Below are 15720 nucleotides of genomic sequence, written 5' to 3' on the forward strand. Positions count from 1 at the left end.
TAACAGGTAAGGTATTGCTATTACTGAGAGATATTAAAAATGGAGATGGCCTACTTTTCCATTAAGAAGTAAGATGTGAAATTATCAACTAGCTGGCATCACTCTTTCCAACATAAGTCATTGCTAAATAATCACTCAGTAATCTCTATAATAGTGAGAAAAAGATATTAGAAGATTTTTGCATATTTAAAAATATTATTTTTAAAAATATGAGAATCTTTAAAATAAGTTTTAAACCACCTTTCTGTTGCCATCTTGGTATAGTTAATTAAATTCTTTGCGTTCCCTTCCATTGATGAAATCAACTATATACTTATATATAATTATGCAGTTTTATAAAAGTTACAAAGTTATAATTATATTTACATATTTTTTTATTCAGTAATGGTCTACGTTTCTGGGTTGAATTCATAGTCATACTTCCATTGGCTATATAAAATTTCTTCAGATAGGTGCACCATAATTTACACTTTAGGCATTGCTGGACTTTTGCTTGTTAACAGTTTTAAATCTGAAAACAGCAATGCAATGAACATCTTCACATATGTAACATACTCCTGGGAAGGGTCCACAGCTGAATAAAAACATGAAGCTACAAGGGCCTACAGACTCCTGCCACTGTTCTAGCCCTGTTTCGTAGTTGAGGAGCAGCAGAGGCCCATCTTTATGTCGCCCCTTAGCCTATCATAGTGCTTTTGCACCCACCAACACTTCTAATGTTATCTTTACAGAAAACCTATGAGACTATCAGGACAGGTATTGTGATAGTTCTATGTTGTAAGTGAGAAAACAAGCTCGGATAAGTGACTTGTCCAAAGTCACAAAGAGTTAGTGGTAACTAAGGATTGAACTCGAGACTCCTAATATTTCCAGTCTGATTTTCTATTCATTTATTCCTCATTCAACAGATGTTAACTGTCTACACTGTTTTGTACTAGTATACATTCATTCTGCTTAAGAATGCCATACTCATTAATATCAACATTGCCCAATATTAAGCCTTTATAGGCCAAAAAAAAAAAAGTTATAGTGTCATATCCTGTTTCATATCTCCAGGGCTGACATAGGAGAAAAACCGGACTTGACTGGTCTTTGAGATCAGAGGAAGTTTTTCTGTGTCATTAAAAGTGATTCATGAAGTATCTGTCAATTATACAAACTTAGTTTGTCTGATGTGGGCCTTAGCTCCAAAGAAGTCTTAGTCAGCTCCAGGGACACTGGCTCCCAGAAGAGTTTGCTGGAAGACAGATACCAACAGCTTCCCCTCTCTAGTTCTAGAACATTCTGAAATTTCGATTCCCATGCAGACTGTGAAGCCAAGGCCCAACTACCCATTGGCTACTGGGCCACATGTGGGCTTTTTTGGTTCCCAAACCCCATGACTTCCTGTCCCCCTCGTATTGTTTGTGTCTTCCACTGAGCCTAATACCAGGGCTTTGCCCCTTGAAGAGCTCAACTAATGATTGTTGGCTTGAGTTAAGCACTTTTTAGCAAAGAGGTCATTGTTATTTATGAAATATAAAGAATAAAAACAAAAACATCACACATAATGTCACCCAGCCTGTTAATATTTTCATGCATTTCCTCATTAAGATTATACTATGTAAGTGGTTTATATGTTCTATTTTTCACTTACTAATTTATTTAGATTTTCCATTCCACAAAGTTGTCATTATTTATTTAACCATTCCAGTGATTGTTTCCACTTTTTTCCATATGAAAAATCATTTTACATGTTGTACATCTTAAATTTACACAATGTTATATGTCAAATATATTTTAATTAAAAACAATAATAAACAAAAAATCATTTTAAATGTAATTCTTTGACCTAATTTATGAGAATTTCCTAGGTTAGTTCTCTAGAGACAGGGTTACCGAAACAAAGAGTATAAGTATTTTGAAAACTATCCATACATGTCGCCAAATTGCCCAAATTGCCAGAAAGGTTATACCTCTGTACATATCCAACAGAAAGAATGCTGCTATTTTAATGCTAGAATTAAATGCTGTTCTTTTTTTTCCCCAGGGCTGGGATGCAAAGAGGATATTCAAGGAGGCTGAGAAGTTCTTTATGTCTGTTAACCTTCCTCATATGACTGAAGGATTCTGGAATAACTCCATGCTAACTGAGCCAGGCGACGGCCGGAAAGTGGTCTGCCACCCTACAGCCTGGGACCTGGGGCGGGGTGACTTCAGGTAACAAGGCGGATACATTCACAGCTGATACTAAAATGGGAAACAATGGAGGCAGGGATAAGGATGAATTCGGATTCCTTCTCTGCTTCTCTGAGCACGGAAGAGATGGATGAATTCTCCTTGAACAAAGGCTGGGAGTCCGTGAGAGCACATCTGGGCTTTCCCAGGAAAAGGAGATTGTCAGCAGGCTCTAACCTGAACCTTTAGACAATTTGCCTCATTTGAAATAATGTGCACACATTATAGTTGCACGGCCATGGGTATGGTGGTGCCCCCATTAGGAAAGTTTGGTGCTAAGATCTATGGAAGATGGATGTGTGAATCAGGCACTGATTCTCCCTCCATGTTTCCCTCTGTAAATGAGACAGGACAGGTGAATAAATAAGCTGGCGTGAAAGAGAGAATGTTGTACATGTCATAAGAGAAACACAGAGAACACTTTAGGGGGAACTGGAAGAGAACCAACCACACCTGGAATAGTGGGTGGGAGCAGACAGGCCTTTCCAGGAGGCATTTGAATTGGACTTGAAAGAAAGAAGGGTTTGGACAGACAGAGCTGGGAGGAGGACGCCGGGTTGGGAGAATAGCAGGATCAAATGCAGAGAGGCGGGACCTGGCATTGTGTCCTGGAGTCAGCAAGTTAGACTAGAATAAAGGGCATGTATAGAAGGGTCTGTGTCATATAGCAGGATGAGCACAGACTTTGGAATCCCAGGTGTCACTTAATGACTAGGCAACCGTGGGCAAGGTATTTAATCTTCTTGGGTTTCAGTTTCCTCATCTATAAAGTGGAATAGAAATCCCCAGCTTGCAGGTTTGTGAGTATCTTCGTGGGGTTCCCTAGCTTGAGATGGGGATTCTTGTGCAAGTGCTGTGCTGAGCGAGAGCTCTCAGGCAAAGGGAAATGAGGGGAGCAGGAGGGGGCAGGGGAAAGGGTTAAGTGGGGATGTGATCTCTGCTGGAGACTTGCCGCAGCCTGATCTCACGTGGCTGTCTGGAGCGTGATTTGTACCACAGAATTGGCCACACTGTGAGACAAGAGGACTGGCCTTTTGTGCCCCGATGTGAGTCAGTCATTGGCTGTGGACTGCCCCAGGGTGTGGGGGGACGTAATCTCCTGACTGAGGCAGTGAAGAAGGAAGCAGCCATTGGCCTTCAATGGCTGTGCCTCAGGCAACTGGGAGATGGGTGGATCTGCCTGGTAAAGCAGGTGTGGGCAAGGCCCCAGCAGCATCCACTAGGGTAGAGGTTGGTAATCCTTTCCTGTAAATGATCGGATAGTAAATACTTCAGCCTTACTGGTCTCTATTCCAACTACTTAGCTCTTCTCTTGTGGCATGCAAGCAGCCCTAGATAATACAGAAATAAATGGGCGGGGCTGTGTGCCAATAAGGCTTTATTTATCCAAATAGGTGCTCAGCAGCAGAGCACAGTTGACTGACTCCAGTACTAGAGTGAGGCTTAAAAGTGAGTGTCTGTACGTTTCCTAGCACAGGATCTTACATACAGGAGACATTACAGATATAGTAGCTATTCTTCTAATTGTTTCAAAAGAGAATGGAGAACAACCAAGTTAGAAAAGCAGGTCCTGCTGGGATGTATAAAAGATGTTGAGTTTATTCTTAAGCAATGGGGAGTCCTTAAAGGGAATTTTATCAGGGAGATGACATGGTCAGAGTGGTAGGAAGATTAATTTGGAAATTTACTAAAATATGGCCCTTATATTTACCCGAATGAAGTTACTTTAGCCAAGTTGAAAAGGACCACCACCTAACTGCCAGACACAATCCTTATTTTGTTGGGCCACAGCAGCATTAGATAATGCTGTCTTTGAAATGTTGTATTTTACTGGCCTCTGTATTGTGACCCTCTTCTGGACTTCTTTCATTTCTCTTTCTGTCTGCTCTGAACCATCTTCCACCCCCCACTCTGTATGTATTGGGACCTCCTAGGGCTTTGTCTTTGGCCCTTTTTTCTCACCATTCTACACCTGCTTCATAGCCCACCACGTCCACTCCCTAACTTACATGCTAATGATTCCCAAATGTCCATTTCTAACCCTTTCTACTACCTCTCTATCCTGGCTATATCAGACTGCTGCTTCCAGTGTCCTAAATGCCACACTCTTCTCAACTGAACACCTCCAGGAATGTCAACCTCTTGTCTCCCCCTGCCATCTACCTGGCAAACTTCTGCGTGTCGATCAAGGTCCAGATTGCTCATTGCATCCTTAGTTATGCCCTTCTTAGTGCATCTAGGGGACTGTGCCTGCATTCACTCATTGTTATGTCCAAAGCCATGTCTACAGATCATATACAGAGTACTCGTCCCAGAATTTTTGTAGTAGTAGACTCTGCTTATCTTTCTTCCTCTTCGTCTGTGGGCAGGGGAGCAGGATTCAGCCCTGCCCATCACTTTATATTGGGCACCGTCTGTAGTTTCTAGGACATAAAAGGTAGGTCCTCAGAATCATTGGTGAATGAATTTTGGGAAGATGATCCATGCTACCAATATCTCATACAACTCTACTCTGATAATTCAATGAAATTCATTTTAATCTTGCCCATGTATGTGCAGGATCAAGATGTGCACAAAGGTGACAATGGAGGACTTCCTGACAGCCCATCATGAGATGGGACACATCCAGTATGACATGGCATATGCCTCACAACCGTACCTGCTAAGAAATGGAGCTAATGAAGGGTTCCATGAAGCTGTTGGGGAAGTCATGTCACTTTCTGTAGCTACACCTAAACATTTGAAAACCATGGGTCTGCTGTCACCTGATTTTCGTGAAGACAATGGTATGGACATTTTTTTGTTGCTTTTTTTTTTGAGATTCTTTAGCCTGATGTGGGCAAAGGTATCTATGATCATGTATAGGATATATTTAATTTTTGCCACATAAAGTATAGGTATTTATGAGTAACTGGGAACTGCTACTGGTAAAATTTTTTTTAAGTGTTTATCATAACATACCAATTTGTGGTTTTGTATCTTTGAAAGGGGCATAAGAGAGGTAACTGAATGAATGGTCTTAGAACTCTAAGAAACATCTAACAGAAGATTTAAAAAATGATGCTCAAACAGCCCCACAGAACTGAAATGGCTTATCCAAGGTCACTTAGCTAATTAGTCAGAGATCTGACTAGATCCCTCTGGTTCTAGGTAAAAACTTCCCACAGTGTTAGAGCTGGAACAGATTCTAAGAACCATTTCGCAGAGGAAGGAAACTGAAGACAAGAGAAGGAAAGTAACTAGCCCAAAGTCAAAAAGCAACGTGGCAGAACCAGAACTAGAGCCCTAATCTAAAGCTTTTCCCATCATATTATACAAAGTAAAGGGTAACTTGAGATTTAGGAACGCTTAAAGAACGGGTAGTGGAATATCAAGATTGGAAGGGACTGAAATGTTCCATTCATCCCATGGAAGCATGAATTTGCCCCTGTAGCATTCCCTCAGATCCATGCTACACTTGATCTTAGCCAAAAGGCCGAGAAGCGATAGATCCATGCTGTTCTTTGGATGAGGCAGACTGTTTCTCTTGGGATGGCTTGGACTTGATAGAACAGGACAAATGTTCACAAGATCCAGATTCTTTAGTGAGGATGCGGTGGCTTTTGATTCTCCCTCATAAAAGAGGGACACTTAGAGCCAAGTATGTTCTTTCCTTTCATGTATTTCTGTCCTCTCATTTTAGTTATTTGGGACATAAACATCAGCTCCACTGGCTGGAAGGTTTGGTCAGTGAGGTCAAGGTCAAGAGCTTCTTCATTCTTGTGTGGGCAATTCACTTTGCCTTGATTTCTGGCCCAGACCTTGGTGATCTCATGAGGGCCTGGGAGTAGGTCAGTGTAAAGCCATCATCATGTCTGAAAAGCTTACTATAAGCAGACCCCGTGGGAAATAAATGAGTAGCAGCGTCCTCCCATGAAGGGAGCAACAAAGGGGAAAGGGCTTTACAATAACCACACCTTTTTCTACTTTTAAAGTGTCATTCTAAAGTCAATTGACAGACAATTATGTGTTTCATCATTTTTTAAAAATATTCCCTGACAGCAGGCAAAGATGGTTGAATCACTAAGCCATTAGTGAACATGATTAAACCTCTGGTTTGAAACACTCCTCTTCTTTTCTTGGCTCTGCCCCTGATCGGTGAATGATGTTAAACAAAGAAGGCCCTTCAGTCCTCCTCTCCCTCTTTCCCTCCCTCCCTCTCGCTTCCTTTTTTCTTCCAAATCTATTTATTGAGCACAAACTGTGCAAGGCATATTTATAGACACTAGAGATAGATTGGTGTGCCAAGCAGATAATGTCCCCCACTTACATTTCAGTGAGTTTCATTTGTACACTGGAGTGAAGCCTACTGCCTTTTTACACCACTAATAAAGGATAAATGAAATAGCATAATTTGTTAAATCACTTTAAACTCAGGTAAGAAAGATGGCAGTACATTTAAAGTACATTGTACTTCTGATTATCCAGTAGATGGTTTCCTCCGGGAAGGCTGTTTTTTATTTGTTTTTTTCCCTTTCTGTTTTGCTGGCTTTTGGCCACATCTGTTTATTATTTGTTTATTTAACAGTGACACAGAGGGCATCATACAGCATACACTGGGATAGGTATACAGTCTTGAATGAAACATTACCAGTCTCTGCCTTCATGGAATTTACAAGAATAAATAGTATGACTGGGAAAGTAGATGAAATAGCCCTAATTAGCTCTGATAAGAGGTACTTAAGGAAGGCGATTGAAACTAATGAAAAAAGTGAGGATATTTTGGATTTATCTTACCTGTTCTAGCCAAAGCTTCACTTTACTGTAAGTCTCTTAACTGAGAAACTGTATATACATATTATGATGCCTACTGTCAATATTTCTCATGTAATCATCCTTATAGTAAGTATATGTTGGGGAATATTTTGAGATTAGGAAATTACCCAACAGAAAACATCCACTGTCATCCTCATCTTAATATTTGTCCTTTTCCATTTTACTTTCAGAAACAGAAATAAACTTCCTACTCAAACAAGCACTGAATATTGTTGGAACTCTACCATTTACTTACATGTTAGAAAAGTGGAGGTGGATGGTCTTTAAGGGTGAAATTCCCAAAGAAGAGTGGATGAAAAAGTGGTGGGAGATGAAGTAAGTCAATGAATAAGCAATCAGTAAAATGTTTTCCCATGAGTTTGCTGTTCACTTAAAAGCATTTAAATAATAACTGGTTTGATAACACACCTTTCGGGATTGTTTTCCTTTCCCTGTCTCATTTCCTCACTCCTTCGCCAATGTTTCCCGGGATCGTTTCCCAGGACCTTGTCTCAGGGTCTACTTCTGGGAGAACCCAATCTAAGGAAACTAGGATTGGGGTTCTCAGTGAATTATTCACAGTCAGAATAACTGGGATTTCAATAGATAAATTTTAAAATCAGGTAATGTGGGGCTAAATACCGGGGGTGCCAAAAAAAGTGTATACACGTGACTTGTATTCATCTTTTGTTATCGGTATATATTGAGTATTACAGTTTTAACACAGTTTTTTCCTTTCTTGAAATGTGTATACATTTTTTTGCATTCTCTGTATGTGAAAATGAGAGAGAAGTACATTAGGGCGGGAAATGCCACCAACACACACACACACACACACACACACACACACACACACTCAGCTGCTTCCATTTAATTTTTTTAGTCTTTATTTGGGTGCCCTCTTCTTAGATAACATCTTTTTGGCTCTGCCCCATCCCACCCAAACAGGGTCAGATGACACAACTTCTCACTCTGTGTCTTCTTAAGTTTTCAGTCACCTATTACACTGTGATATAATTTAGGACATGGTCAATTTACTCATTTTTGTTTGTTCTTTTATTCATTCTTTTAAACAAAAAATATTGACTCCACCTTCTACGCAAAGCACTGGGGATCCAATGCTGATCTTTCAGATGTTCTCCTTGATTTCAAAGAGCTTTACTCTGCAGAGGAATGTGGAAAATGAAACCACTACAACATGCGATGTTGTGATGGGACGGAATGGGGATCCATGGGTACCCAAAGGGTGACCCGAAGCCCAATCTGGTTGGTCAGATGAGGAGAGGCGTCCAAGTTGAGCTCTGAGAAAGGTGTGGGAGTTAAGCAGGTGTGTGTAGAGGGGAACCGAGAAAATTCCAAGCTAGAGAGAGCCTGGCATGTTTGGGCAACAGGGAGTGATCCCTTTCAATGGCTTCAGCACTATGTTTTTGGTCACCATGTCCCAAGCGCCTTGCACAGTGCCTGGCACGTGTGGGTATGAACTAAATGGATTTTAGATGAAAGATTCTGAAAGAAGACAGAATAGCAGGATGGAAGGAAAGAGGGACAGAAAGAGGGAGAGAGTAGAGAGGAAGGGAGGTAGGGAGGAAATGTTTCCCCCCCATCTATTAGACTCCTGTCAATTTTTTTTTCTTGTTTTTCTTTTTAGTCGTGAAGATTTACCTATGCAACATTGAGCCCCATATCCCTAAGTTTAAATCAGTGCTGCTTTTCCGGCAAGATTCTCGTTGTTAACATAAATCCTATTTGGGAGGAAGGAGGTAGCAGCATCTATAATAACTGTTTCTAGAATTTGCGTATTACTGAAATTGTGTCTATAATGATCCCACAATCAGACAAATGTATTATGTTTAAACAATGCCAAATACATGGTTTTCCTTCCTTTTTTCTAAATGAATTACTTTTTGATCACTTTTAGTTTATTTTTAAAGGTACCCTAATGGAAGCAGACCCTTAAGGTGGTTCATTAATGCACTAATTACTCTGTTCATTCAACAAATACACGTGAAGTCTTTCCTTAGCATCAGACACTGTGTTTACATTGGAACTGTAGAGATGGCTGAGATAAGGCACCCTGCCCTCTAGGAGCTCACGTCTCTGGGAGAAGAAGGCGCTGTATGCAAACAATTACAAAATGGAGAGAGAAATGACAAAGGCGGCCCAGCTAGAGAAAACTAAGGGAGCTGGAAGGCTTCGCTGTGCTGGCAGGAACTAACCTTGAAGAATAAGGAAGATTTCAACTTGACAAAATTCTGTCTGCCAGGGCCACATCAGCTATGATGTGCCAGACAGAAATTATTAGGACTTTTACTATATGTTTTTGGCCATGAAATACACTTTATCAAATCAGTGTTTTGAAGACATAGCTATTTTCCAATGGTATAGTCTGGCTGAATTAAAAAGGGAAGAGGTAACCACATAATGGGTTGTACTCTGTCATTTTTGGCACTGTTTCTATTACGTCTGACAACCTATTGCAGTATAAATACCATCTGTTGGTGAAACTGCACCCAACTGTGCCTTCTCATGATAAGTGATCCACAGCTAATGTTTCTTCTTTTTTTCCCCAAAGGCGAAAGATCGTCGGGGTGGTAGAACCTGTACCCCATGATGAAACGTACTGTGACCCAGCGTCTCTGTTCCATGTTGCTAATGATTACTCATTCATCCGGTAAATGACATTCTTCTTCTCACGGTTCAACTTGTAGGCTTTGTGGACAGCCGTGCTAATGGCAAAGAAACAGTGATCTACGAAGTGATGACTGTAATTTCTCTTTCTGTTTCCACCCACCTCCCCCCCAAAACCTCAAAATAGACCTCAAAAATTGTATATCAATTTCCATTAAATTTACCTCTCCATGATTTATTGGGTTAAATAAACATCAAGGAATTTATAATATCCTTGGGAGAAAAACAAACCAGTATTTCTGTTTGTCTTCTTGTTACTGGCAGAGTTCAGAGTGATTGTAATGGAGAGAGTGTTTTTAATGTGAAGTCCAAAACCCTATGTTCTTCACTGATTAGCCCCAGATCGTGAATTTGCTAAGCCTCAGTTTCTTTTTTGTAAAGAAGAAATAATATTAACCTGCCATAAGGATTGATTGACATCATGTATATGGAAGGGCTATAAATCTGTAAAACACAATACGAATGTGAGCTATCATTTAACAAAATAGCACTGCATTTTTATCAGCTGATACAGAAATGCAGAAAGGTAATGATGAGTCTGTAGGTTTCATGTTCGGGTCTTTCTGGACAAAGAGGTTTGACTAGTATCTTTTTGGTTACTAGGATCTAAGAATTTAAATAAATGCCCCAATCTATGACTGTATCACAGTAACTAAATGTGGGCCTGCTTTTTTCTTTCTTCATGTCTTTTACAGTTATTACACAAGGACCATTTTTCAATTCCAGTTTCATGAAGCCCTTTGTCGAATAGCTCAACACGATGGTCCCCTGCACAAATGTGATATCTCAAATTCCACTGATGCAGGGACGAAGCTGCAGTAAGAAATGTTTCAAAATGTTGAACCTCTCCTACTATCCAAAATTACTCATTTCCACGCTTGGGTTTAAATTTTTTTTTTAATTAAATTTATTGGGGTGACAATTGTTAGTAAATTTACATAGATTTCAGGTGTACAATTCTGTATTATGGAAACAACCAAAATGTCCTTCGATAGATGAATGGATAAAGAAGTTGTGGTGTATATACACCATGGAATACTATTCGGCGTTAAGGAAAGATGATATAGGAGCATTTGCGACAACATGGATGGATCTTGAGAGTATAATGCTTGGGTTTAAATTTGATGTCTTTGTTCTACAAAGAAAATTGTTGTCCTCAAAATGTCCTCATCTACCAATTAAATGTTTCTTTTCTGGTCACAGAGGAAGCTAGATCATGTGATGGCTGGAAAGGCTACCTCCTTTCTCCATGTCATAACTACAGCTTTCCCTTTGTAGTACCTGGAAGGGAGGAGAGCTTGAAGGATGTATACATCTGTTAACACACCTTGTTTTCAGATCTGCTAGGAGCAAACTTAGACAAGCCAAAGAGGGGAAACCGTAGATCATACATGTGAATATGTGTCCATCCAGAATCCCTCAGAAGACCCTGAACCCACCCTCCCCTTTGTTCATGTAGGCAGATGTTGAGCGTTGGAAAATCAAAACCCTGGACCTCAGTACTGAAAGACTTTGTAGACTCAAAGACGATGGATGTAGGCCCGCTGCTCAGGTACTTCGAGCCCTTGCATATGTGGCTGAGGGAGCAGAACAGGAAGTCTTTTGTGGGATGGAACACTGACTGGAGTCCATGTGAGTTCATCAAGTTGCCGCATTTCAAATGGCTCCCTTTCTTCTTCCCCGGGTCTTCTGTGGCCCAGGTCTCATGGGTCTCTGACACAGCAGGCTATGTTCTCCCTCTTCTCACTGTGCTGTCATGGCAACTGCCATTTTACTGGGGAGGAAACGCATTATTTCTTGAGTACCTACTAGGTAGCAGTGAGAAATCTCTCTCTCTCTCTCTCTCTCTCTCTCTGCAATCCCCATATTTACAACAAAAGAATATATATAACAGTCCCCAAGTCGCTGTCCTCGAATCCTGCTCCTCAAAGACAAACCCTTCAACAACCTTCATGCTATTATCTCTTCTTTCTGGTAGTTACTTCCATATTTCTAAACAATTTGTATATATTGTTATTTCTTTGTTGGTCAGTTTTAGATATACACTTCTGCCTACTCTTCCACCTCCCCTTCTCATTCTCCCAAAAAGCTTTATAATGACTTTTAGTAAAGAAATTATCATTATTTACATCATTATGTCTGCAGAGCCGAGTAATATAGTATTTTATATCCTTTCTTATGTGGCTTTTGTTTGTCCTGGAGTTCCTACTCCCCCGTTTATTTTTCATGCCTGATTTGCCATATGCAGTGCGTTCATCTTCTCCAACTATTCCGGTATATCTCTTCTTTTCAATCTCATTTTTTTCCTAGACTTTCCTCTTGGAGTCTTATTTCCTCTTGTCTCAGTCTGGACCACAGTCTTCATCCTGAGCAGCATCCCTTTGCTGCTTTCCTGCATCGAATTCACTGCTTCCTAGATTCCATGTCTTCTTCCTGGATTAATTCTTGTTTTCGTGAAACACAACCTCTAAGTAATTTTCTAAGCAAGTGCATATGGGGTAGGAGGATGAACTGTTCCCCAAAGTGGCTTTAACCATACTTGACTTTCATCCCCCTTGTTTTCAGTCCAGTGTCTTCTTCCCACCCCCAGATGTACCGTAATCCCCAGCTTGTATGGGATTTGGGGACTTTTGAGTTCTACACTGCCTCGGTGTACTCATTAGGCCATGGCTTCCTCCCCCTTGACAAAGCACTCAGCACTCCTCCATTACTTCTCATTTTCCAAAAGTGTCTTTATACCTTTTAAATAATTCCTTTAGTATCGGTTTAGTGGGATCTTGGGAGGGGAAGGAAATAAACACACGCGGCCGATCTGTCATCTGTAACAATATTCTGTGATTTCTCTTTAATCAGATGCTGACCAAAGCATTAAAGTGAGGATAAGCCTAAAATCAGCTCTTGGAGAAAAAGCCGTGAGTATTCCACACAGTGCACCCATGACTTTAGTGCACTCCCTTAAATAGAACACAGCAAGCCCATTCCAGAATGGTCTAAATGATGAGCGGCCACGTGGTTCTTCTAAGAACAAGTCCCAGATTCTGGCCTTCTGCTCTTTCACCCCCTCACCCCCCGCCCAGTAACACATTCCTTATTAGATTGGCTGTGTCTACTTATTCCTTGTTACCTTGAAGGTGTTAGGAAGAATGAGAAAACATCCAATCTTAAATAACAACGACCCACCCTTCCAATTTACTCTTATCATCTTTAGTTATACTCAAGGAAGAGAACATGGTTATGTTTTGAGACATGGTTTGTTTTTAGAAGTAGCGTAGGGAGCTTTACTTTGTTTTGTTTAGTCAATCTATATCGTGGAAGCTTGTTAAAAATGCAGACTCTTGGGCCCCAGCCATGGTCCTGCTTAATCAGAATCTGCATTTGCACAAGCCTCCAGGTCATTCGTCTACACAACAAAGGCTGGGATGCTCTGATTCAAAACCCTGTTTCTCAGACCCAACTGCACACTGGAGTCACGTGGGATGTTTTAAAACTATTCCTGTTTGAGTCCCATTCCCAGTGATTCTGACTTAATCGCTCTGGGTGTGGCATCAAGAGGTGGGCGTCAGAGTTTTAAAAGCTCCCCAGGTGATTTTAATTACAAAGTTTGAGAACCACTGATGTAGAGATGCATTTTGGGGTAATAAAACGTTTTACAGAAAATCGTATCACTCACACCTTCATGTGAATTACATTAATCAGCTAATGCTTCTCCTAAACACCTGTTTCCAGTTATCCAGTCTGAAGAAGTAGTGGCTTAGGCTTGGAAAGAGGAAAAGTTTGTCCCAGGCACATGGGGATCGAAGGCCTGGGTGAGGACATAGCACCCTGAAGGCCTTGCAGGATTGAAAGACAATCTGGGACTAGTGGATAAAACAGTGCAGAGTAAATTGTTACTTGCACTGGAAAGATCCAAAGATTGCATGTCTATCCCCTTCCTTTCCTGCGAAGTTAAATATTGTCCCAAACTCCACAGTACCTGTAGTGTAATTTCACAGATGAGTAAGACATCTGAATATAAATAATGTAGTAGGAGTCAAAAATGAACATTTAAGAAAGAAATAATAAAAATGGACGTGAATCACTTCCCAAAAGCTAAAAATTCAACTTACTGTTTCATAACAATCATGGAGTGTCTGTGGGATTATTTCTCTTTCTGTCATGTTTTTATTAGCTCTCCCTTGGCCTAATACATTTTAATCACTTCAAAGTATCCAGCAGATTGGGTTCCCTTTCAATTATCTTCTTTTTATTTTGACGTCTGTGCCATGTGTTCCTTCCATGCAGTGAGGAATTGGTAAATACTCTTTAGAGGGTTTGATGGTGTAACATTCTGAGGCCGATGTACTGAGTAAAAGACTCCTTTGATGAGACCAGAACCATATTTCTAGCACACCTGCTACACATCAGAGGCAGAATGTCTGTCCAGTTCAAGCTATTTCATGGCTAACTCCACCTGGATCTTTTGAGAGAACTCAACCTTTATTTATTTGTTTAATATAGAAATAGTAACCAGAATATTATTAGTAGTGATATTAATAATATTATTACTATTAGAGCAACTTTTTCTCAAACCTGAGTGATATCAAGCTGTAGATAATGTAACAATTCCTTTGAGAAATCTTATAATTGTTTTTCCTGAAAGTCCAGGACAGATGGAAACTTTGTGCCATTCGTTGATCTCTACTGCCATCTACTGGAAGAAAGAGTGAATGCTTGTTTTTCTCTTGAAACAAGTTTTTCAGAGACTATGCAAATACATAAGCCATTTGTTTAGCATTGGAAAACAAGAACAAACAAATTGTCTTGTTATTTACAGTTATTTTTTCCTTTGAACCTCAAGTTTCTTTATCTTTTACGTTATACATATCTGAGGGCTTACTATAAAAATAGTAAAAACTCTGCATATTTGTCTACAGTACATGGACATTTTAACCCAAATCCATGACCTGCGTGACTCCCCTCTATAAACACCCTGCCCTCAGGGTGTTACACCAAACAAAGGCAAAAGAATCAGTGAACCCAGCAGTTCTTAAAGCGTAGTTGCTTGACCGGCAGCATCAGTACCAACTGGGAGCTTGTTAGACATGCACATTCTTATGTCATATCCTAGACCTGCTGAATTAGAAACTCTGAGGGTGGGACCCACTAGTCATTGGTTTAATAAGGCCTCCAGGCAATACTTGATACACACTCAAGTTGGAGGTCACTGACTTAATGAATAGCAAGAATCTTTGGAATATTAGAAAATTTTTAAAAGTGCTTGTAGACTACAATAAAACTTGTAGGTTTTGCATGTATCCTGTGATTCCTACTGAGCAGTGGTTTTCTTTTGAATTTTCAGTATGAATGGAATAACAATGAAATGTACTTGTTCCGGTCATCTGTTGCATATGCCATGAGAGAGTATTTTTTAAAAACCAAAAACCAGACAATTCTTTTTGGGTGAGTTGATTTTCTGTGCTCTCAAGTTATTTCCATCAGAACTTCCCTTATTCTTGGGTCTGAGAAGATATTATGCTTAACCTTTTCTTCAAGTGAAATTAAGAAAAACCTCCTAATATCTTTCAAACGTTGACTTTCTGGAACTTGGATCACTCTATTTAGGGATGGTTGTGACTTATTTGACTTGTAGATTGCAAAGGGCATTTTTCTTATTATGTGCCTTTTCCCCTCCCCTCCCCTCCTCTCTCCTTTTCCTCCTCCCTTCCCTCCCCCAAATGCTCTCATGCACCCTCAGCACTGAAAGAAAAAGGCAGAAAACTTTGCCTTCATTGAGCTTGTGTTCTAATGTGTATGTTTTACTTGTGAGTGTGTGTATGTTACAGATAATCAACAAAATATATAAGTGAAATATAGTAGAATTAGATGGTTCTAAGCGCTAGGGAGAAGAATAGAATAGGAAAGGGGCTGGGGAGTGCTGGTGCATGTGTGTGTGTAGACTTCAGTTTTAACAAAAATGGTCAGAAAAGGCCTCATTAATATTTGAAGGAAGAGCCAGAGCCAGAGGGGGGGTTATCACTGTGT

General features: G+C 40.2%; 1 protein-coding gene across 1 annotated transcript in view; it reads left to right on the forward strand.

Annotated features, from left to right (window-relative positions):
* ACE2 (angiotensin converting enzyme 2) overlaps nt 1–15720 on the forward strand; it is a 39254-nt gene that overhangs the window by 16566 nt on the left and 6968 nt on the right. The window contains exons 8-15 of the mRNA XM_081043603.1: nt 2030–2199; nt 4777–5003; nt 7203–7347; nt 9584–9682; nt 10395–10517; nt 11159–11331; nt 12553–12611; nt 15038–15138. Of these exons, the coding sequence (XP_080899729.1) occupies nt 2030–2199; nt 4777–5003; nt 7203–7347; nt 9584–9682; nt 10395–10517; nt 11159–11331; nt 12553–12611; nt 15038–15138 (1097 nt within the window). The remainder of the gene's footprint in view (nt 1–2029; nt 2200–4776; nt 5004–7202; nt 7348–9583; nt 9683–10394; nt 10518–11158; nt 11332–12552; nt 12612–15037; nt 15139–15720) is intronic.

Source organism: Rhinolophus hipposideros (genome assembly GCF_964194185.1).
Source record: "Rhinolophus hipposideros genome assembly, chromosome: X".
In the NCBI taxonomy this organism is placed as follows: domain Eukaryota; kingdom Metazoa; phylum Chordata; class Mammalia; order Chiroptera; family Rhinolophidae; genus Rhinolophus; species Rhinolophus hipposideros.